At 43.2% G+C, this 24,923-nt stretch overlaps 1 protein-coding gene, 1 long non-coding RNA gene and 1 other non-coding gene across 3 annotated transcripts in view; 2 read left to right on the top strand and 1 right to left on the bottom strand.

Annotated features, from left to right (window-relative positions):
* Positions 1–9,872, bottom strand: part of LOC118918381 (uncharacterized) — a 74,669-nt gene extending 64,797 nt beyond the window's left edge. Inside the window, exon 1 of the long non-coding RNA XR_005027127.2 lies at positions 9,571–9,872. This is a non-coding gene — a long non-coding RNA (uncharacterized LOC118918381). The remainder of the gene's footprint in view (positions 1–9,570) is intronic.
* Positions 9,873–10,008: 136 nt separating this feature from the next.
* HSPA9 (heat shock protein family A (Hsp70) member 9) lies at positions 10,009–24,379 on the top strand. The gene is made up of 17 exons (XM_036897134.2): positions 10,009–10,201; positions 11,580–11,638; positions 11,866–11,953; positions 12,760–12,941; positions 13,725–13,849; positions 14,422–14,495; positions 14,580–14,686; positions 15,173–15,335; positions 15,813–15,905; positions 18,909–19,118; positions 20,156–20,383; positions 21,271–21,375; positions 21,974–22,091; positions 22,498–22,592; positions 22,913–23,005; positions 23,191–23,331; positions 23,634–24,379. The coding sequence occupies exons 1-17, from the start codon at positions 10,121–10,123 to the stop codon at positions 23,709–23,711; spliced, it is 2,040 nt and encodes a 679-aa protein (XP_036753029.2). The 5' UTR covers positions 10,009–10,120; the 3' UTR covers positions 23,712–24,379.
* Positions 19,440–19,510, top strand: LOC118919055 (small nucleolar RNA SNORD63). Its single transcript, XR_005027357.1, has one exon. It is a non-coding gene; the product is annotated as a small nucleolar RNA SNORD63 (small nucleolar RNA).
* Positions 24,380–24,923: the final 544 nt, after the last annotated feature.

Raw genomic sequence — 24,923 nt, 5'->3', positions numbered from 1 at the left:
AACTAAAAAATTCAGAAGATGCTTCTACATCCCTAAGAATAAACCGTTAAATGGGTCTTTATGAAGAGCAAATTTCTGCTTTTGTCAGCCCTACCCCTTCCCCAAGTAGGACTTTATACAGAGGTCCTTGACCTATCCAATAACCAACTGTGTTACAGACCTGAATGAAAATCCAGAGCAAGGTTAATTGATTTTTTACTCTGGGCAATGAGAGACTGCATTATCACTGGAATGTAAATGTCCTATCTAATAAAAGTGACATCTTATTTTGATTTATTGCTGTCTTACTTTTCTTTCAGGGTCATCCTCTATGTTTCCTTTCTATTGGAAAGGGGGCTGGTTAGTGGGTTACCAGGCATTCAGCATAAAATGAAACCTGCTAATTGTCACCACCCCTGGGGACAGAGACATTGCCTGACATAATACTTCCTACGCTTCACTGGTGCAAGCTCTGTTGAATCAGTTTTGAGTGGCGTGACACTGTGTAATATATTCCAGTATAGTGTAGCTAATGTTAAAACAGAAAAGTAGGAACTGTCTCCTGAAATCTGCTGCAGGTACATGAAAATATTCCAAGGAGAACAAAAGTGACAAATCCCTACAGTATGCCACATTTTTATTTCATGAAGATGAAAGGTGCCTCAGCATGATATTCATCTTCGGGGAGACTGAATAAAATGTCATCTGAGTCACCAGTTTAAAGAGATTTGGCTTTAAAAATATAAACTTGATCCTATGAGTTATATTACAGATTGAACTTTCTTTATAGTTGTCCTAGAAGCAAAACTAGATTTAAAAAAATGTTTAAGTATTTCTAACTTTATTCTGCAGCCTAAAATAACTGATGTTAACAATGGATAAGGCCAGTATTATAAGACTCATCTTCTGTACATATGGAGATAAAAGATCAGACACAGTTTGGTTATAAGGCAGCAGAGCCTACTGGTTAGCACAGGTTCTGGAGTCAGACTGCCTGGCTTCAAATTCTCTCTTTACCATTCAATGACCCATACTTTAACCATTCTAAGCCTCTGTTTCCACATCTGCAAAATGAGAATACCAATGTATTTACTAGAAACCATTGTTGTGAACATTCCATTAGATAATGTATATAATGCATGTAGGGCAGTATATGGCACTTAAGTAACATTTTTTGGTGGGGTATCATTAATATACAATTACATGAGCAACATTGTGGTTACTAGATTCCCCCCATTATCAAGTCCCCACCACAAACCCCATTACAGCCACTGTTCATCAGCGTAGTAAGATGCTATAGAGTCACTACTTGTCTTCTCTGTGCTTTACTGCCTTCCCCGTGCCCCCCTGCTACATTACGTGTGCTAATCATAATGCCCTTATTCCCCTTCTCCCTCCCTTCCCACCCCCCACCCCTAGTCCCTTTCCCTTTGGCAACTGTTAGTCCATTCTTGGGTTCTGTGAGTCTGCTGCTGTTTTGTTCCTTCAGTTTTTTCTTTGTTCTTATACTCCACAGATGAGTGAAATCATTTGGTACTTGTCTTTCTCCACCTGGCTTATTTCACTGAGCATAATACCCTCTGGCTCCATCCATGTTGTTGCAAATGGTAGGATTTGTTTTCTTCTTATGGCTGAATAGTATTCCATTGTGTATATGTACCACCTCTTCTTTATCCATTCATCTACTGATGGACACTTGGGTTGCTTCCATTTCTTGGCTATTGTAAATAGTGCTGCAATAAACATAGGGGTGCATCTGTCTTTTTCAAACTGGGCTGCTGCATTCTTAGGGTAAATTCCTAGAAGTGGAATTCCTGGGTCAAATGGTATTTCTATTTTGAGCTTTTTGAGGAAACTCCATACTGCTTTCCACAATGGTTGAACTAGTTTACATTCCCACCAGCAGTGTAGGAGGGTTCCCCTTTCTCCACAACCTCACCAACATTTGTTGTTGTTTGTCTTCTGGATGGTAGCCATCCTTACTGGTGTGAGGTGATATCTCATTGTGGTTTTAATTTGCATTTCCCTGATAATTAACGATGTGGAGCATCCTTTCATGTGCCTGTTGGCCATCTGAATTTCTTCTTTGGAGAAGTGTCTGTTCATATCCCCCACCCATTTTTCAACAGGGTTATTTGCTTTTTGGGTGTTAAGGCGTGTGAGTTCTTTATATATTTTGGATGTTAACCCTTGTTGGATATGTCATTTACAAATATATTCTCCCATACTGTAGGATGCCTTTTTGTTCTGCTGATAGTGTCCTTTGCTGTACAGAAGCTTTTTAGCATGATGTAGTCCCATTCATTCATTTTTTATTTTGTTTCCCTTGCCCGAGGAGATGTGTTCAGAAAAAAGTTGCTTGTGTTTATATTCATTAAGTAACATTTCTAGTAACAGTTAGTTGTTAGAACTATTAGTGATTACTATCTAATGACAATTCCTATTAATGGCTGGGAGTTAAATACTTAAAAACTGAAACTACTTTCCTGCCTTCAAGTATACTAAAAGAACAATCATGCCAGCTATAATTTAAAAGACAGCATGCACAGGTAATGGACAGCTGCCTGTTTTGTCTGGAAAACATTTACCCACATGCAAATTATGTACCAAATCCTTTCCAGTGTGACACGAAATGAAAAGCACTGTGGTGTATGGTGAAGAATTATACCACCTGGCTGTGGATCTAACCATCAACTCTTATTCATCTGCACCCAATTTATTTTTACACTCAGGCTTGTTTCTTCAAGCCTTCGGGCTGTTGGCCATGCTAAATTGCAAAGCAGTCCAGAAGCCAGTCCTTCACGGTGGCAAACAGAATTCAGCCCCCTTCTCAGGCTCCTGCTTTCACTATCTAGAGCCGCCATGTCCCCCTTGTGGCCATCAGGAATATTTGCCAAGCTCTGCGGGAAATCACCAGGAACGTCCATCATACTGGTACCTACAGAATCATGGTCTCAAGACACTTTTGTCTGAGATTAGATAGTTAACACTTTTGATGAACACTTTGTGGACTTTAACTGTATGCAACCAAATGAACCAAAAAAAAAAAAAGCTCTTAAGAGAAGCAACTGAAGAGGGAAGTGATGAGAATAGTTAACTCCAATTGTTCCACTCGCCCTCCTCCCCGTCACATACAACATAAGGATGTAAAATTGTCCATTTCTGTATAGCTTCAATGTTTAATATTGTCATTTTTCTCTATTTTTTTTGCATCAGTATATTGTTTTAGGATATAAATCTCTACAAACAGATTATAACTATGATGGAACATCTATTTCTGAGGGAATTTGAAAAACATCAATGGAAGTGTTAGTTACATAGACTAGTGAGGATGACAACAGCTCATACTTAGAGTGGGGAGTTGTTTCTTTTTTTTACAATCTGTATAATCTATAATTAATGTTATATTTGACTTATTTTCTTACTTCCACTTCCATTCCTTGCAATGTAAACTCTCCATTTATCTTTTTTCTCTCCCAAACTGCCTCCGATGTTTCCTTCACAACTGCAAAGTGATCACTCAAAGGTGGACTACCTTTTAATAGGACTTTAAGATTTTAAAGACAAACTGCATCTTGACAATCAAGCTCAATCTTACTCTCTCAGTGAATTCAGATTTCATTTTTACTTTTATTGTATACCCACTAAAACAGTGACACATGGTAGGCATTCCAGTACACACTTGCTGACTCAAATGAATTTTCTTAAAATTCTTAAACTGGTCACAGCGCAAAGGCCACCGACATTGTTACTGAACCCACGGCCTCTGTCCCTAACAAGCAGTTTCAGGTTCGAGATGGGCCTCAGTGAGGCCCCAATCCAGGGGGCGGGAAAGAGCCTGAGCTCGGATATTGTTTTTGGGGAGTTTTTTTGTTTTTTTATTTTGGTATCATTAATCTACAATTAACATGAGCAACATTATGTTTATTAGACTCCCCCATCGTCAAGACCCCCCACATAATCCATTAGTCACTGTACATCAGCATAGTAAGATGCTATAGAGTCACTACTTGTCTTCTCTGTTGTACAGCCCTCCCCATGCCCCCCACACCCTACATTGTGTCTGTTAATCCTTTTTATTCCCCTTATCCTCCCTTCCCACCCATCCTCCCCAGCGCCTTTCCCTTTGGTAACTGTTAGTCCATCCTTGGGTTCTGTGAGTCTGCTGCTGTTCCTTCAGTTTTTTTCTTTGTTCTTATACTCCATAGATGAGTGAAATCATTTGATACTTGTCTTTTTCCGCCTGGCTTTGAAGGGCCCCCACCCATAAGATGGCGATCCTCCTGCTTCTCTTCCGGGTCCTCAGTTCCCCCCGGCGCCACCTGAAGCCTAATCACCCCTCGCCCCCTTCCCAATCCCAGCACCTAGCCAATAGCCACCAGCCCCGTAGAAGTAACACCACAATCACCCCATGCCCCTTCCTATATAACCCAGCACCTTTCCCTAATAAAGCGGAATTCTCCGGTGAATTGCTGCTGTGTGTCGCTCCCTTCCTTTCATTGGTGCCGAAACCTGGGAGACGGGACACCCCAACTGGGCCCCGTCTTCCCCCGACACCAGCAGCACCTTGCCCTCGTCCTCTTTTTCTGGCACTGGCTCCTCACACTCACCACTCCTCTCTGGCCTTTGGGTAAGTTTTCCCCTGGAGTGGGCCACTCTTCCCCGAGCTATCGCAGCGCCATTGACCGTGATCGTCCGGCAAGGCCCTGATGCTCGGGGACGAGGAGGGAACTCTCCCTGCCTTAGGCCTTCACGGCTGCAACAGACCCCCAGGCCCCTCCTCCAACAGCCATAAACGAAGTGACTCCTTTGCGGATGAGAACGCTCCCTTCCCCCCACCCCTCCTTCCGTTCCTTCTGCCGAAAATTCCTAGTACTAGGTACTCATGACTCCGGCACTCTGCCTTCTTAGAGAAGCCTGGGTGACGACCCACACTTCCTAAGAAACCGACTCGTATACGAGTTTCCGCAGACCACCAGGGATCACCGGGGACACCCTTTGTCTCCTTGCCGTCTGCTCCCAGTCCGAGGGTCTCCGTTCGTCTTCCCCTGTGTGTCTCCTCCTCTGTCCTTTAGCCATGGGAGCCCCCTCATCCCTCCCTGGAAGCTCACCTCTTGAATGCCTGCTCAAGCATCTAGCCACCCTCTCCCTGAAGCCTGATATAAAACCAAAACTTCTCCACAAATACTGCTCCCAAGATTGGCCGACACACCCCCTAGACAATCACAACCAACGGCCCGCAGGGGGAGCTCTTGATCCTAACATCACTCGCGATCTCCTTAACTACTGCCAGCGCCTGAAAAAATGGAAGGAGATTCCCTATACCGAAGCTTTCCGCCTCCTCCTCCCCCCGCCTCCCCCCAAGTTCTCCCAGCCTGCAAGCCGTCTCCCCCGCAGAAGCCTCCCGCCCACTCCCCTCCCCCTCCTCTCCTACCACAGCCCCTCCCCCTTCCTCCCCCACCATCTCCTCCCCCACCTCACCCCCCTGCAGATCAAGCCTGAGCCTTTCAGCCCCCCACTAAGTCCCATGAGCCTCCTCCGTCTTTGCCCCCATCACCTGTTTCTCCCCCACAGACTGAGCCAGAACCCTTCAGTCCCCCACCGCAGTGGGTCTCCGCTCTCGAGATATCTTCGCCTGCTGCTTAATAGCAGGTCTAAAAAACGCAGCTCGTAGTCAATTTTCAAAAGCTCCAAGACATAATTCAAAGGAGGGAGGAGACTCCCTCCGAGTTCTTAGACAGACTCCCTCAAGCCCTATTACAGTTACCAGCCTGGACCCAGAAACGCCTGACGGAAGACACGTCCTTATGACATACTTCCTGGCTCAAAGCTACCCTGACATTAAAGCTAAACTCAAAAAGTTAGAACAGGGCCCCCCTAACCCGCAGACTGAGATCCTAACAGTGGCCTTTGAAGTCTTCCATAACCAGGAGGAGGAGAAAGAACACCGTAAACAAAAGGCTGATCAGGCCAATTTTCAAATGTTGGCCCAGCTGATAAAACCACAACCTGGGCGCCCCTTTACAAACAAGCCCCCCCCAGGAGCTTGTTTCAAGTGCGGAAAAGAAGGACATTGGTCAAGGGCATGCCCCTCCCCCAGATCTCCTACCACCCCATGCCCCAGATGCCACAAAAAGGGCCACTGGGGGTCTGAGTGCCCAACCACCCGAAGGGGAGGCTGGACAAGCAACCTCCATCCTAAGCCCGCCGTAGTGGGGCTGGCAGAAGAAGATTGATGGGGCCCAGGGGCTTCTCGCCCAACCATTTCCATCACCAAACAGGAGCCCAGGGTCACTTTAATAGTAGACGGTCACCCCATCTCCTTCTTCCTAGATACAGGAGCCACCTTCTCAGTCTTGCGGGAATACCGGGGCCCTACCACGCCTGCCATTACTCCTATAGTCAGGGTAGGAGGTAAGCAGATTTTCCCATTAAACCCCCCCCTTTTATGCACAATCCAGGACAATCCCATACCTTTCTCCCACTCCTTCCTGGTTATGCCCCAGTGTCCCATCCCCTTACTAGGACGGGACATCCTTTCTCTCCTCCATGTTTCCATAACTATATCCACTCCCACAGCCCCCAGTACTCACTTTCTGATGGCCCTCATAGCCGACGACCCCCCTCTACCCAATGAAAGCTCCAGTTCCACCCTCATACACCCTGTAAATCCCAGAGTTTGGGACATTACAAGCCCCTCCGTGGCTCTATGTCCTCCTGCATCTATCAAATTACGTGACCCCTCTCAGTATATCTGTCAGGCCCAATACCCCCTAACTACTTCAGCCCTCATAGGCCTCCAACCCATCATTCAAGATCTTTTAAACAAAAATTACCTCAGACCCACTCACTCCCCGTTTAATACCCCCATATTAGCTGTTAAAAAAACCAACGGATCTTTCCGCCTCGTCCAAGACCTTCGCCTCATCAACATGGCTATCGTCCCTATCCATCCCTTAGTCCCAAATCCATACACCCTTTTATTGCAGATCCCTGCCTCGGCCTCCCACTTCTCAGTCCTAGATCTCAAGGACGCATTTTTTTCTATCCCTCTGGACCCCTCCTTCCAAGATTTTTTCGCCTTCACCTGGACGGACCCATACACAAGACATTCTGAACAACTCACTTGGACAATTTTGCCACAAGGCTTCCGAGATAGTCCCCATATTTTTGGACATGTCCTAGCTCAGGACCTCAAACAGTTTCATCATGATCACTCTGAGTCCACCTTATTACAATACGTGGACGATCTTCTACTCTGCAGTCCCTCGTGGGAACAGTCTCAACTTGACACTGCCTCCCTACTTAACCTTCTAGCTTCCAGAGGTTACCGGGTATCCCCTGTCAAAGCTCAAATCTCTTCCCCTTCTGTCACTTACCTCGGATTCCTTCTGTCTCAGCAAAGAAAGTCTATTACCTTAGACAGAAAACGGCTCCTCTCTGACCTGCCCATTCCCAAAACCAAGACAGAAATCCTTTCCTTTCTAGGCCTGGCTGGCTATTTTAGAGCATGGATCCCTAACTTCTCCCTGTTGGCAAGACCCCTATATGACCTCAGCAAGGGCCCCCCTGAAGAACCATTATCCTCCTCACCCCGACACTCCTTCATTAAGCTCCGTCGAGCCCTTGTGGAAGCCCCAGCTCTCCATCTTCCTGATTTGTCGAAGCCCTTCTCATTATACATTCATGAGAGGTCCAGTCAAGCTCTAGGAGTCCTAGGACAACATTATGGCCCATCCTTTGCCCCAGTAGCTTATCTTTCCAAGCAATTAGACCCCACAGTTTGGGGATGGGCCCCCTGCCTACGGGCATTAGCCGCTGGACAGCTCTTGCAGAAGGAAGCTCATAAACTGACATTCGGGGCGCCCCTTACCATTCTGTCCCCACATCACCTAAAGGATCTCTTAACCTACAAAAGTTTACAGACTCTCCCTCCCTCCAGACTCCTGACCTTACTGTCCTCTTTCCTCCAAAATCCCGTTCACCCCCTTTGCCATCCATACCCGAATCATGACTTTTTCCTCCTTTACTGCTCCCTCGCTCTCTCTCGCTTTTTTTCCTCATTCCTATTGTCTTCCCCGCCACCCCAGCCTCCTTTGTATGGCGATTCAAAGTCAGACAGACTTACACACAGCATCAAACAAAAATTACTGCCCTCATTGCCACATCAGACTGCCCTCTGAAAGGCTGCTCCGAGCCTTTATACCTCCGCTTTCCTCCCTCCACCGAAGTGTTCACTAGCAGCTACCTTTATTCTCCCTACCTCTGCTTCCTCTATGACCAAAAACAAGCCTGTTGCAGGCGATGGCCAGACACCTACCGGGATGTCCCTACTGGTCTTGCGCCATTCACTACATGGGTAACTCCCGGTACCCACATTATTACTGCTCCAACCCGTTCTCTTCAATACTAACAAACCCCTTCCTTACCTGGCTTTGGCCCATTGCAGGCCCTATAATAATCATTCTCCTTGCCTCTCTCTTCTTGCCTTGTAAAGTTTATCAAATCCCAAATTGGTAAAATCTCTAATCAAACTTTCAACCAGCTTTTACTCAGGAACTACCAGCTTTTAGCCACAGAAGATCCCTCACCCTCATGTGACCTCCCCACCACACGCTGAGATGGACCCCTCTCTCCGCTGGAAACTGTTCCTGGAAACAATGGCCGCAGACGCCTGGCTTCTGGCACCCATATCCTCTTGGCATCATTAGAATCAACAAGTCCTCGACCTATGGTTACAAGGAACCTTCATTGATTTCCAACCTGAAGAAGCCCACATCTACTTGTCCTTACTGTGGGGAGTCCTATCAACCCTTTCCTCCCAGTCCTCAAGCCCTCACTCCCTTCTCCGCCCCCGTTCAGCAGGAAACAGAGAGAAAGCAACATCCACAACCCCATAGAGGAGAAAGGGGGGAATGAAGGGCCCCCACCCATAAGATGGCGAACTTCCTGCTTCTCTTCTGGGTCCTCGGTTCCCGCCGCGCCACCTGAAGCCCAATCACCCCTCGCCCCCCTAATCCCAGCACCTAGCCAATAGCCACCAGCCCCGTAGAAGTAACACCACAATCGCCCCATGCCCCTTCCTATATTACCCAGCACCTTCCCTAATAAAGCGGAATTCTCCAGTGAATTGCTGCTGTGTGTCACTCCCTTCCTTTCAGGCTTATCCCTCTATCTCCATCCATGTTGTTGCAAATGGATGTTTTCTTCTTATGGCTGAATAATACTCCATTGTGTATATGTACCACATTTTCTTTATCGGACATTATTTTTTGCATGATAATTCACACAACCCAAAGCGGTGTGTGAACGAAAGGCTGCTCTACTAGTTCGAAACTAGAGATCCCTGTGGTAAAACGACATGAATTTACCCAGCTGCATTTAATTTACTGCAATAGCAACAGGTAGCCAAAAACGAACAAAGGACAAAGCGGAGCAACAAAGGTTCTGAGCCCGAGATGTACACTGAACAAAAGCACAGGATAAAATGGCGCCTCCCCACGCCAAGAAGCGGGAACCGTGAAAACGACAACCGGAGCAGAGAATGCACGCGCCTGGGCTCGCCTAGTGAGACACGCGGGCCAAACTCACGTGAGTCGGGGCATCCAATGAGTACTGTAGTTAGACTCCAGCCCCGTTTTCGCCACACCCTGCGCACATGCGCTCCAGGCGCTTGAAAGAGAGGACAACTGCGCGGGCGCAACAGGCCCCTCCCCTCACGCAACTGACGCAAGGAGCCTGCAATCGGTTCGCAATTTATCCCGTGCGACCTTGAGTCTTTCCTGTCTCCGAGGACCGGGTCTGTCCAAGGTACTGCCTTTATACCCCTCTTAGCCCCAAAACCTCTCACTGAGCCCAGACCTGCTGCAGCCAGACAGGAAGGACACGCTTTTTCCAAGCATCATGCTTTGGAATGTAATAGCCGTATGCCCTCACTCCGGGAGCGGAAATTAAGTATTCTTGGATCAGGCAGCGCAGGTAGTGCTTCAGCGGAAGAGCGGGCCTCCAGGCTGCCGCGACCAGCTCCGCCCCCCACCCCACGTGGTTGGAGGTTTCCAGAAGGGCTACCATCGCTGCGCTGCGCATCTCCCGCCTGTCGGAACGCCTGTTTGCTGCCTTGTACTTCCACCATCTAACCGCCATGATAAGCGCCAGCCGAGCCGTCGTAACCCGTCTCGTCGGTTCCGCAGCCTCCCGGGGCCCCACGACCGTTCGCCCCCAGGTAAGGAACTGCCGGACCTTCCCCGAGGGGCTCACGGCCTTGGGCCTCAGTGCTCCAGGCTGCGCCCTTCGGGCTCAGAGTCCTTCGGGGTCAGAATCCTTAGGGAGAGATCGGTAGGGAAGGAAGGTAACAGGCTTCCAGAAATGACCTCTGCCGTTTCAACGCCTAATTCAGGGTTTTTCCTCCGTGTCTGGGGCCCTGCTGAGTCACACCTCTCGCGAGCTTAAGAGCCTTATTTCACGAAGTAGAGGATAGTAGTCCTCCTAGTGCATTTTGTGGCTGATTGGACAGGTTTGGCCTTGGGGGCGAGAGGCGCAATTCTAGTTGGGAGGGTACCGCTATTCTAGTTCTTAATTTTCACCTACGAGTGGAAGGACCAGCGTCCTTCCTCTCTCTACAGTGTGCTAAGACCCCGATATGATGAAACTAAGGAAGAAAAGCATCTTAGTAAATAAATAAGCTCCCTTCTCTTGCTTAGGAACATTTGTCTAGTTAGTCCCTCAGAATGTTTGGTGTAAGATTGTCCTCCTCTCTTATTTCAGAAAAAATAAGCAGATCAGGGAAAAATACTGGAGTAATTGCAACCATTATCGTGTGAGACCTAAAACAGGCATCTTTGGAGAACAGATTGTGTGTGCGCCCAACGTGGGGTTAAAGGAAGGGTTGGAAGTGGTTTGAGGTTAGGTCTTTGATCCTGGTTGGAGCCCACCCCTGAAATTTTTTATGAACTTTGACTCCACCACAAGATTACTAATTATATAGCCTAAAGCAACTTTGGGGCAAAGTCAGGGAAAATGGCTCTGGATAACTTAAATTTGTACCTCCAATACACACATACTGTGAGGCTTAGGTGTGCGCGGCTTCTGACAATGAAATTGGGAGGTATCTTGAATAGTATCTTATAATACGGTGATTCTCAAGCAGGGGCAGTTTTGCCCGCGTCCCCACTGCCCCACGTTTGGCATTGTCGGCAGATAATTTGGGGAATCTTGAAACTGGCTTCTAGTGGTAGAATCCTAGGATGCTGCTACATATTCTACAGTGGACAGAACAGACCCCCTCCCCCCGTAAATATTTGGTTCAGAATTAAATAGAGCCATGGCTGAGAAATACAATTCAAGGTAATTTTATAGCTACTTCGTTTTATTTGACGTGTTTGGAAAATTCATACTTTGCTGTTTCAGTACCAGTATGCCCATTGATGCATAGTACACTTACCGACTGTTTCAGTATATATTATACTGTATGTATGATGACCACTCCGTTTAACAGAATGAAAGCCTCAAACTTGCATGTGTTCTTCTGAAGAATAATCGGAACAAGCCCACGTTTTCATATATGAATTGATGGCAGGTGCAATTTTTCTTTCTTTTTTTAGGATGGCTGGAATGGCCTTAGTCATGAGGCTTTTAGAATTGTTTCACGGCGGGACTATGCGTAAGTTAACTTTATTTCCTTTCAAAGATAGTATTAAACCCCAGAGCAGTGGTCTCTATAAATCTATGATTATTCTCAGAAAAAAGTGTGACATATATAAATTTATAAGTTATGTAACATACTGCTATTCCCATGATAGCAAATATTTTTTTATGAATTCCTGCAAGTGTTATGCAGACTACTATTAAGATAACAATGCCCATGGCATTGTTTTAAATGTCTTACAGATCAGAAGCAATCAAGGGAGCAGTTGTTGGTATTGATTTGGGTACCACCAACTCCTGTGTGGCAGTTATGGAAGGTAAACAAGCAAAGGTGAGCATGATTGGAAGCTCTGGATCATTAGTGGTAGGTAGCGCCCAATCCAGAATTCCACGTTCTTTGGCTTAGATACAAGACATTTTGTAAGCTGCCTTCAAATTCTTAAGAATCTTGTGAGGTGAACCTTTGTACTTTATTGCATGGTGCTGATAACGGAATGGATTGAACTTAATTAACCATTAGGAACCGTTAGGATGACTTGCACAGTTGATTACTTCTGAAACCAGAAGTAATTTTTGTAAGACAGTTGCACAAAGGTAGGATGTGAAGTAGCCTCCTAGAAGCAAGTATAGCTCCACATGTGGGCTGCATCTTAAATAAAGCTTGTTCTTAGGAGCTTCCTGCTATAGTACAGGCTGTTCTTCCTGAAGCCTCCTTTATGAAACCTTTATTCCCACTGAGTTCTTAAGATTTAGAGCAGCTGGGATTCTTGAATTACTTAACAATTTTTATTAGTAAGTCTCAAACTTGTACCCAACACAAAAGAATTCAGAAGTACATGTAATTCTCCATATGAAAGGAAAGATTACTTTGTCCCAATATTGAGTATGAAGGATTTGATTTGTATTTATCCCATTTTTTTCTGTGGTTTCAAAGTGAAAAACTAAAGATACTTTAAATGTCTCCAATAGTGAGGGCTTAACTATATCAGCATTTACTGAGCAGAAAAGCATGCCCATTAATTGGTACTGTTCTTGAGCATTTATTTTGTGATTTGACACCTGTATGGTATCTTAAATGATAGTTACAAAGACACTGATGGTTACTGGAACCTCATTTTCTGTCTTTGGAAATTTTAGGTGCTAGAAAACGCTGAAGGTGCCAGAACTACCCCTTCAGTTGTGGCCTTCACAGCAGATGGTGAGCGACTTGTTGGTATGCCAGCCAAACGACAGGCTGTCACCAACCCAAACAACACATTCTATGCCACCAAGCGTCTCATTGGCCGGCGATATGATGACCCTGAAGTACAGAAGGACATGTGAGTAATAGCAAAACTATAGGTATTTGCAAAAGCCACACAGAAGAATCTTGTCAGCAGGATCCCTGGAGCACCTTACCTTAGTAATTTTATGTGTTGTCCCCAGCGTCAAGCCCTGTCCCTGCCAAAAGAGTATCTCTTTCAGAAAAATTCACTTTGGCTTTCACAGATTAGCTCTTTGTTATGTATTGACATAATGATATAAAGATTTGGCTACTCATGTACCATATGAATTGCTGTTAAACTCATAAGGCAAATAATGGCATGGGTTCCATCATGTGCTAATTGGATATATTTCCTGTTTGTCCATGTCATTAGCATGTATCAGTACTTTTATTCCTTTTTATGGCCAAATATATTCCATTTTGTGAATGTATACTAAATTTTGTTAGTTAATGGGCATTTACATTGCATTTTTTGGCATATTATGACTATTGCTGCCATGAATGTGCATAGGTTTTTGTGTGGACATAACGTTTTCATTTCTCTGTGTAGATAGGTACCTAGTAATGAAATTACTTGGTTATATGCTAACTTGGTAATCATTTTTCCAAAGCAGCTGCATAATCTTTTGTTTAGTGGGAAGTAAAGAATGTTCAGGTTTCATCAGAATGTTTTTGTATGTTAGTGATTGTTTTCTCAAAGTTTTCATTAAATAAATAACAGGTGGTTATTTGTTGGCCAGGGATCTCTTGGGATGGATGATGGACATTCCGGTGTGGGATAACCTTGTGGTAGGTTGCACTGGCATGTTTTCTCAAATACAATTTTTGTGTCTTTCAGTAAAAATGTTCCCTTTAAAATTGTCCGTGCCTCCAATGGTGATGCCTGGGTTGAAGCTCATGGAAAACTCTATTCTCCAAGTCAGATTGGAGCGTTTGTGTTGATGAAAATGAAAGAGACTGCAGGTGAGCAGGTTCAGTTCACATCTGGGAAAGTTTGTGAAGAGCTGGGTGATACATCTGAGATTGCTTAGCTTCCATACCCCACTGCTCCTCGGATGAGTCTGTCATGGCTCTTATATTGAAAATATAGGAATGGCAAAACTTTGTTATTCTCCATACGTTACCTGCAGATTGAATTTATTTTCCAGCTTTTCCTAATGGTGACTTGTGGTGGTGGTCTATTGGGGGAATAGTGTTCTATCTTAAAGCCAAAAGACTACACATTAATCTTTGGACTCTGTTAAGTAAAACTTAAAACTTGCCATTTGAAGAGATTAGTGGCTGTTACAATTATAAAAGTAGGTCACTGAACTGGTGAACCTTCCTCACTAAAATGTTAAAGGTGAGATCTTGGGTTTTCAGTCAGTGTCTTTGTTTTCCTACAAGGTCTCTACATGTTAGGTCACATGCTGAAAAACTGGTGAGTGTTGTTATGGCTCCAAGAAGATTACACGGGTTATTAGGCAACATTAGTGATCCTGTTACCTATTTTTCTGATAGAATCTCATGAATGTCTTTCTTCAATTCTTTTCCAGAAAATTATTTGGGGCATACAGCAAAAAATGCTGTGATCACAGTCCCAGCTTATTTCAATGACTCTCAGAGACAGGTGAGTTCAGTTGGTATTCTTACTTGGCAGGTTAGTGGGACTTAGGACACAAGGGTGGAAAATGCTTTTTTTCTTTTTCTTCAGGCCACTAAGGATGCTGGCCAGATATCTGGACTAAATGTGCTTCGGGTGATTAATGAACCCACAGCTGCTGCTCTGGCCTATGGCCTAGACAAATCAGAAGACAAGATGTAAGTTTGTGTAGTAAACTCCACCTAGATGCGTGAGACTTCTGTTCATGGAGCCATGAGACTTACGCTGAATTACCATCTTGATTTCTCGGTGATCAGGTCTTGTACTTAGACTAAAAATGTGCTGCCTTCACCTTATACAAGGCTACGTGGTCTATGTTTTTCATTAGTTTACTTTTTTTTTTTTTTTAAGTACAGGGCTATGGTCATTTTTTCCCCCTTGGTATTTTGCATATTGGCAAGTATCCATAAAAGTAGTTGAATACTATCAATTTTGCTTCTAAGAATTGGATTTATTTCAAGTAGATGTGTTTTTTCCATGTAGCCATTACAGCCACATGTTTACACACATGTTATTTAGGCAGTTGTCAAATTTTAACAATTATTAACCCTGGGAGATAATAGCCAAGTTTATGCTCGTTCGGTTATTGAAATTTATACCCTTGTGATACATTTTGTTCCTTAAGGCTGCCTTTTTCTTTACAGCATTGCTGTATATGATTTAGGTGGTGGAACTTTTGATATTTCTATCCTGGAAATTCAGAAAGGAGTATTTGAGGTGAAGTCCACCAATGGAGACACTTTCTTAGGTGGTGAAGACTTTGACCAGGCCTTGTTACAACACATTGTGAAGGAGTTCAAAAGAGAGGTTGGTTACCAGTGTGGTTAATATGTAGACATTGGAATAGTGAGAATTGATTGTTCAAATGGCTATTTGCTTTGTTTACAGTTTTTTGCCCTTAATAGAGCATTGAATAGAGCACTTAAATAATTACGTTTCAGTTTCGTGGGTGGGCTGGACTCTTCTGGTATGTGTGCCGTTGGTTGGGAATAAGCAGATTAAAAGTATATGGTGGCACTCTGTGTACGGCAGGGAAAAAGAATTTTGGCAACTCCTTCTTTGAGCTGGAATGAACTGAGACTGCTGATTTGATCCCTTTGACTCTAGGCACAGACAGCTTTTTCAGTATAGGTTTTCTTTTCCCTACAGATCTTAAAGGGCAATAAGTAATTCATGCTTGTTGATAAAGGCTTGGCTTTGTTTTGTGTTATTAACTCCTTATTGTTGCAATTTAAATAGTATTCATTACCTCACTAAGACTAGTATTGCATTTTTACCTTGTAGACGGGGGTTGATCTGACCAAAGACAACATGGCCCTGCAGAGGGTTCGGGAAGCTGCCGAGAAGGCCAAGTGTGAACTCTCCTCATCTGTGCAGGTGAAGCGGGGGCAAAAACCCCAGCAGTCTTGATGGGTTTTTCCCAGCCTAAGTTTATTTGAATAGCATGTTCTGATTGGCTTGATGTGTGTGTAATCTTTTTTACAGTTTTCTCGCTGGTGGGAAAAGCTTTTGCATGAGTAAAGGAACAGTTCTGTGTTGTTTTTTTTCTTTGGAAACATGAGCTGTAATTTGGTAACTATCCAGATCAGAGGTTACATACACTGGAACTAAATAATGATTATATCAAAGCCTGAATGGCACTGGATACACTGATATGCCTTACAGATAGTTTTAAAATCCAGACTAGCAGTATGCAAAATTAGGATTCCTAGCCTGAGAATGCTAGGAGACCCTCAAAACTGCTGTTTTCACTTAACTTCAGACACCATTTTGTGAGTCTCTTATTGTCTCTCATTTAATTGTTTGAATCACCAATCTAGAAAGTGAGATATGAAACACAGCTACAGGCTGGGGGTATCTACATCTGTGTAAGTTTACCTCTGGGCATCAGATTTGTTCAACATCTGTTTAAAATCTGTGTTGCTCTGGTTCTGAGAGGTGAAGCTTCTCTTTGCCTTAACCGCTAAGGACAGAATTGTAGAAGGCATGTTAGGACCAGGTCAGAGACTTGAAAGATGGAAGGTAGGAGATCTGTTTCCTGTTCGTTGGATAATAGCAGGAAAGCAGAGCCTATGATTGCTTTGTTTGATCACCCACACTGGGAAAGTAATAGGTAATTAACTCTTCAGTCAAACCTGGGTTTTTGTTTGTTTGTCACATTGTACAGTCATCATGATGATGATGTTGCCTTGCCCCTGCTATCATACAGAGCAGCAGACTTTTGCAACAGGAGATTAAAATGGGGGCTGAAATACATGACACTGCCAGAGGATACCTTATAATCCCTCCCAGGAGTTTGATACGAGTGGTTTTGGAGGGAGAGGTTGGTTGGTTTTAGTGTGGCTATATCCTATCGATAGGCATTTAGATTGTTTTCCAGCAATTTGCTTTTATAACAAGGTGTTATAACAGGGAGTGTCGAGCAGCCTCTTACATTAATGTTTTTGTGTGTGCATGGTTGCAGATTTGTGAGATAAATTCCCAGAAGTATAAACCCACATAAAGTCGGCAGGGTGGTTTGGGAAGGTAGACATTAATAAATGTCAAACCAGAAGTAATGTAATGTGGAGGTTAACAGTGGCTCTGCAGGCAGACTGTTGGGTTGAAGTCCTGTTTCATCCCTTACTGGCTATGTGACCTTGGACAAGATTTTATCTATAAAATGAGAATGATAGTGCTATTTTCCTCTTTTTTTGTGTCTTTCAGTAAAAATGTTAACTGAAAGTTGTAATAATACAACTACTAAGTTGTATTAATACACAGAACATGCTTAGGAGAATGTGTCAAAATAGTAAGCTATTGATGTAAAAAAGGAGAGTTAGATTTAGAATGATAATAGAGGAACCTGGAGGTGTTGGACAAAGATGACTTGATCAGGAAAAGATAGAGTCAAATAAGAGGTTCTGGGGTGAAGACCTGAGAAAGGGCCAGTGTGGCTGAAGTGCAGCCAGGCAGGTGGAGCATGCAACATGAGGCTACAGGCTTCACAGGTTTGGGATTTGGTGCTTATCCTGAAATTGAGTATAAACCACTGAAAACTTTTAAGTTCGGTTCAGTAATACGGTCAGATTTGAGTTTATGAGAAGCACTCCAGCTGAAGTGGAGTGGAGGTTTGTTTGTGGTGGGTAGGGGTCCTGTGGCATCAGCCAGCCTGAGTGGATGCATGAAATGGTTGAGAGGCTACTGCTGTGGCACAGCTGATGGTGAGAGAGGAACGGACGTGGACTGGAACGTGGTACTGAGAGAGGCTTGAATTTGAGTGAGAGGAGGGATAAGACTGTAATGCATTGTTCAGAGGACTGAGAAAGGCCTGATGTTTTCCAGACTGTCATTGACTTATAGCGTATAGAACTGTACTAATTCAGTAGCCACTTGTAGGTCTTTAAAATTAAGTAAAAATTAAAAATTCTGTTCTTCATTGGACTAGCCATATTTCAAGAGCTTAGCTTAGGTGCCTAAATGACTGCTGAATTGAAAAGCACAGGTAATGGAGTGTTTCCAGTATCATAGGCAGTTCTGTTGGATTGCAGTGGATGTCAATAATTCTATTTATCAATTAATATTTTGCTAAGAAAGAAGGGAATATCAACTTTGTTCTTTAAAGCAATACCTAATATCACTTCCTGCAGAAGGTGTGTTAAGTTTAGTAATAAGCATTTAAATGTCCAGAGTTCTTTACCTAAAGAAAGGGGTTAAGGATTTGCTACCCTCAGTCTTTATTTCCTGCTGGCTTGCTTGGATGTGAAGTTAGCAGGAAGGCATAAGGTAATTCTGTCCCTGAGAATCCACACCTGGGACACCTGTTTCAGGGTGTTTAGTAATTAATTTTGTTGGTCTAAATATTCTTAATTCATGCCTTATTAGGATCTGGGGTTTATTAAATACTGGATATTACACAGTATGACTATAGCAATGTTAGCTGCTCTCCATGGACGTGATAGCAGTAAAGTCAGTCCTTGTAGTTCTTTTTAGTATTTCTGTTGTAGTTTTTTTCCCATCTCCCTGAAACTTAGAAAGCACTTGCTTGGTGACAGATAATTTGGTTCAGAGCATTCCTTTAACATTTTTTTTTCTGTGCATGGAATTTTCTTAAACTTCATGAAAGAAAACAAGTGTGGTTCTTAATGTAATGCTAATGGCAAGATATTTCCTATTTGTGTCCTGTAAGGGGATTTTTTTTCCTGCTGCTCTGTTCATTACAACAGATTCTAGTGTTTATCTCTGGGAAAATAATAGGTCGAATCTTAGTCACTGTCTTCCGTGGCTATTCACTTAAAGTAGGTCTAACTGTCCCTTTGGCTTTCAAAGTCTTCCTGTCTTAAAGTCTTACTTTGAAATACTAAAGAAACCACTACTATTGGTCTCCCCACTTCTTTGCAGACTGACATCAACTTGCCGTATCTTACAATGGATGCTTCTGGACCCAAGCATTTGAATATGAAGTTGACCCGTGCTCAGTTTGAGGGGATTGTTACTGATCTAATCAGGAGGACTATTGCCCCATGCCAAAAAGCCATGCAGGATGCAGAAGTCAGCAAGAGTGACATAGGAGAAGTGATTCTCGTTGGTGGAATGACTAGGATGCCCAAGGTATGGACACATGGAATGCTTGGCATGGAAAACAGGGAGAGCCTGACATATTTTCTTGAGACAAAGGGTTTATGTTGTGTGGGGACATGAATATGTGTTTTTTCTGCTCTGGTGACCTGAAAGGGGGATGTGAATTTGTGCCCTCACTGAAGTATTCCTTTCAATTATCTCTTGGGTGGTAGCAAGGAGGATCGTGAACTTCACTCTTGCAGAATTTTCAGAAATGAAAATTTGAGGTCAGCAGTACGTTAAAACCTTGGTTCAGATGTGTCTTTGCAGCATAGCTTTTGGGATTTCTAACTGCATCTCCAACAAAGATTGGTGCAGTGATGCATTTTATTCATCAACACATCATTCTGAAAAGGTGTGTGGAAAACTAATGACTGAGCACAGAACCTGTTGAAGATGCAGTTTTTACTTTATAGCTTGAATGGAACTATCTTGGGTTGTTTGTTTTGTCTAAAATTATCCTGGATCTTGATGTTTTCTTAATTTTTCCTTTGGAGTATGTGAGCTTAGGAAAATATGCACAGAATAAACCTGGAGGAAAAAACAGAAGCTTTAGACCAGGAGGGTGTCTTTATATTGACAAATTATCCCCGAGGCTAGTCAAATAGCACTTCTTCCTAGCACTAACAAAATAGGCAGGAGGGAAGAACATGCCCCACTGGTGTCGAATCATTGAATTATCATTGCCTCATTTAAGTTGGTTTTCAGTTAATATGGAGAAGAGGACTTCCACTGTACCGTTTCTAAGTCCCTTTGCCTTGCACCCTATGTTTGTGATTTAATGTGTTGTATGGGAAAACGAGATAACGAGACTTAGGCAAATTCTTCCCAAATTTAAAAAGGCTATGAATGAGATACTTGTGAGTAAAGTAGCTGAGTGTTACCTACTCAACAATGAAATAGTAATTTGAGTAAACGTTCTTGGATCTGAAGCGGCCTGTCCTGAGATTTGCTGGGACACACATGTGCCCACTCCCCTTTTTGAGCAGTTGCCCTGAGTAGTGAGTGACAGGTTCTTTTCTCTGCAGGTTCAGCAGACCGTGCAGGATCTCTTTGGCCGTGCCCCAAGTAAAGCTGTCAATCCCGATGAGGCTGTGGCCATCGGAGCTGCCATTCAGGGAGGTGTGTTGGCTGGTGATGTCACAGATGTGCTGCTCCTGGATGTCACTCCCCTGTCTCTGGGTATTGAGACTCTGGGAGGTGTCTTTACCAAACTTATTAACAGAAACACTACTATTCCAACCAAGAAAAGCCAGGTAAGAGCCACCTTTCCCTGCATTGTCGCAGAAATACTAGCTCTTTTTGGGGGGATGCAATTACAGACGCTTCTGTGAGCTTTTCCTAGAAAACCTCCTTTTTGTTTTGCAGTCCATACTAGTTGAATGTGGGTGGTAATAATCTTGTCTTTTGTGCTCTTCTTTTTTGTTCCTGGAAAAATTCTCTCTACCTGTCATCCCATGGTGGTGATTGTAGGGAAGGCATTGATAGTCTGTCCTTCATAGGATTAAAATGACTTGCCAAAAGGAGCCTTATCATCTGGGACTAAATTCCCTGAACTCTTCTGTTACCAAAGACAATAAAAAGAATGGGCTGGCCAAAATTAGGGGAGTATGCTTGTCTTACAGATGGATGATGGGGTTCCTGAGATACCAAGCAGGGCTTTTGGGACAATGGCTTGGTTTTAGATAAAGAATTATTTCCTGGCTCTCCCAGTTTTGATGTTTTCCTGAAAAACTATGGCTATTGCCATATATGTGCAGTGGTGTATTGCCAGCACATCATTCTGAAGAAGATGGTGATTTCCTGTGACCAAGTACAAAAACACATGTCCTGTATTTGACCCATTTCCCCAGATGAGCATGTTTCAACATCTCATTTTTTAGCTCCTCCCAAGGCCTTCTGTGCTAATGTTGCATCTTTGTACAGTGTGCATTTGCTTAGCTGAAACACTATCTATTGTATGCCCTTTTGCTGTGCTAATCCTACTCTTGTTCCCTGCAAAGACATAAGCCTTTGTTCTGAGCACAGTGCACATTAGGACTCCTGCAATGTTGGGCTGTGAATGTCTTTATTTGGCTTAACACTTTGTGTAAGGGGAGCAGCTTCATCAGACTGCCAGCCCAGTACATTTCCTTCTCCCTAGGTGTTTTCTACAGCTGCTGATGGTCAGACTCAAGTGGAGATAAAAGTGTGTCAGGGTGAGAGAGAGATGGCTGGAGACAACAAACTTCTTGGACAGTTTACCTTGGTGGGTATCAGGAATCCTGAATATTGTGCTCCTCTTTTCATTTTACTGTAGACTACCCTAACCCTAATAGTATTACACTAAAATATTAAACACATAGGCATAAAATCTGTGTTATCTTATAACTTAGGGCAGACACAGGCTGGACACCCATGGCTTCGGTTTTTATCTCAAAGCCTTGCTTGTTCCTTGTGCCTTAGGAACTTCATCAAGAAGTTTGAAAATGTAAGAGCCGAGGAAGTATTCATAAACAGTGCTAATCTAGAGAAATTCCTGATAGTTAGCTTAAAAGACATATTACTGGCTTTGAGTCAGCATCGCTTGTTCTTAGTGAGTTGAACAATGATAGGTCTGCTATCATTCATTGTGTTCCCAGGTACATTCGGCCATTACGGTTACTTATTCTAGTCAACCTTGACTGGTACGAACCCTGTTTATTTCAGGTAGTGGTGAATATGAACTTGTACATTTAATTGAGTGAAGGTGTCACTCCTCACAGGAACCAACCAAGTGACTCATTCCCCAGAAGACCATGTAGGTTTGGAGGTAGAACACTGGAATTCTTGGAGAGAGGAGCTTACTCAGTATTTATTTATTTTAGATTGGAATTCCCCCAGCCCCTCGTGGAGTCCCTCAGATTGAAGTTACATTTGACATTGATGCCAATGGGATTGTACATGTTTCTGCCAAAGATAAGGGTACTGGACGTGAGCAGCAGAGTAAGTGCTCTTATTTATCAGACTGTTAAAGTGAGATGAGAGAATTTGGAGGCCTTCTTTTTTGGAAACTAGACCTTCTAGGTTGTGCATGTCTTTTCTCCTCCAGCATCAGGGCGAGGATGAGTCCTTATCGTCCCGTTTCTCCTCAGTTGCCAGATTTATATTAACAGGTGTGATATTTATTCCTAAGAGTGAGCAAGCACTGAGCCTATGAATTTTTGAAATTCTGGTAAGCAGGCAGAGTAATTAGTCTTGGTATATTTCCACACCCTTGTTTTCTTTTTGCTTATAGACAACAGGGAATTCCTCTTCTAATTCACATCAAGACTGGCTCTTCTAAACAGGACTATTCTTTTTCTTATATATTTTACCTGGGAAGTAATGAGATGCCTTCTTTTCACTATAGTTGTGATCCAGTCGTCTGGTGGATTGAGCAAAGATGATATTGAAAATATGGTTAAAAATGCAGAGAAGTATGCTGAAGAAGACCGGCGAAAGAAGGTGATTACTGTCTGCTTCTCAGCTGGGTGGTAAAAGTGAGCGTTCGGACATGGGTCATTGATCTTTTCTTGACCCTCATTCTTTCTCCTCCCTCTTTGTTCGTATGTCTAGAATGCCTTATTTTCAGTCTCCCCTATCAAAATTCTCATGTTATAGCCAAAATCTCTACATCCCAGACTACCTCAGACCACAGGGATTTCCCCTTCTTGACTGTTTTTTCTCTGTAACTGTATGTAGCAGTTAGTTGTCTTGCTTAGTGAGAATATTGGGCCAACTGGTTAATTAGGAAATCTTTATACGAAATTTCTCATTTCTCTTAGGAACGAGTTGAAGCAGTTAATATGGCTGAAGGAATCATTCATGACACAGAAACCAAGATGGAAGAATTCAAGGACCAGTTGCCTGTTGATGAGGTGAGCCCTCTATTACAACAGCTCAAGAAGTTGGGAGGCATTGTCACCAATGTCCATGAAATTGAAGTTCACTTTTTCTGTGTGGATCTCAATAGGAATTTAGTTTTGAAAAAATGTTTCTATCACTGCTAGGTGTACTTGAGTTTTAAAAAGAAAACAAAAAGGGTTTGATTTTTGTTTTGAAGTGCAACAAGCTAAAAGAAGAGATTTCCAAAATGAGGGAGCTCCTGGCTCGAAAAGATAGTGAAACAGGAGAGAACATAAGGCAAGCAGCCTCTTCCCTTCAGCAAGCATCATTGAAGCTCTTCGAAATGGCATACAAAAAGGTACAAGGGCTGGAGGGGGTTTGCTTAATGAGTATTTTGATCTTGATAAAACTGCTCTTGATTACTGTCATTGGTGGCTCTCTGCATATATAGAATTGCGAGTATTAGAATTGGAAATATCCCTTCTGCCTCCTTGACTCTACTTTGGGAGGGAGGATGAAGTCAAAGGGAAGGAATAAGGAAACATAACATACAAGTGGGGAAGGGGAGTGCAATAGGCAAGATAGAGCTCCTTCATGTTTTAGTTCATACAAGAACAAACTGTCAGCCATTAAAGTGGCTCTCAAATGTTTTCCTAACAGATGGCATCTGAGCGAGAAGGCTCTGGAAGTTCTGGCACTGGGGAACAAAAGGAAGATCAAAAGGAAGAGAAACAGTAATAGCAATAAACTTTGGAGCTGAAAGGACAACATACTATGATGCTTGGGAGTAAAGGGATTTCCTGAGCAGAAATGAGCAAACTTCAGACTTTTACTGTGTTTTTGCAGTATTCTATACATAATTACCTTAGTATATAAAATAGTGACTGTTAGCTAATGATCATTAATGAGTAATAATTCCAACAGTACAAAGTTCACAGTGTTCTGTCCCTAGCCTGTCTTTATTTTTCAGCTGCATGTAAAAGGGGAGAAGATAATTCATTGATCGTTTGTGCTGAAGTAGCCATATTTTCAAGGCGTGAAACCATCTCACACAACAGTGAAGGTAGTCAGCCATAAACCTGGAATGAGACCAGACAAAGAGATCTTTATAATTGGCTGAGTACTGCTGTATCAGCCTGGTGTGTACGCGGGATTCTTCTACGGAGGCCTGGCAAGTCAGGCCAGCTGTGCCACATGGGGAGGTAGGGCAGGGGGAGCCAGATCAGTGGAAAACTAAGCTAGCTGTGTTAGGTACCACTTTAAAAGGAAGGTAATAAGGCTCCCTAACTTCTCCCAAAGGCATACTCTTCTAGCTGCTTTTTGGTCTGTGTCTCGTTCCTGTATCCTTAATGATTGTTCTTTTTGATCCACTCTGGATTTTTTAAAAAAATAAATACGAAAAGCATCTTGATCTCTTGTTTGTGAGGGGTGAGGCTCTGGGACTTAGAAATAAAACATGAATTATACTTCTCAGTTCCCTGACCTAGAATCACTCAAGTGAAATGAGGATTTTTTAACACTGGCTAAAAGTATAAATTCAAGATTTGGAAGGCTAATATAATGAAATAAGCATGATCGCCAAGGAAAAGTCTGATTCTGAGCTTTTTTTTCTTACACCCCATCTTCTACTTGGAATGTTAAGACAGTCTAGAGTTCTATCTAGCATGAGAACCAGGGGTACTATATTAAGGTTGGTTTCAGCTCTAAGAAGCAAAACTTCAACCAGAATTGGCTTACAAAACATGTCTAGTAAATCTTAAGATACAATTTTTTCAGTGGCTCAATAATACCAGGAACTGATACTTTTCATATTCCTGCTTTCATCCTTAGCAAGATGCCCTGTGATGTATGGTGACGTCTTTAAAACCTCTTTCTAGTGTTGAGTTATTTTCCAGAAGTCTCCCTTTTTTCTCATGTTTGATGAATTACAATCAGATGCTATGCCTGAAG

Source organism: Manis pentadactyla, chromosome 13 (assembly GCF_030020395.1).
Source record: "Manis pentadactyla isolate mManPen7 chromosome 13, mManPen7.hap1, whole genome shotgun sequence".
NCBI classification, from domain to species: domain Eukaryota; kingdom Metazoa; phylum Chordata; class Mammalia; order Pholidota; family Manidae; genus Manis; species Manis pentadactyla.
Note: the sequence above shows the minus strand (reverse complement) of the source record. Positions and strands in the feature narration are given on the sequence as shown.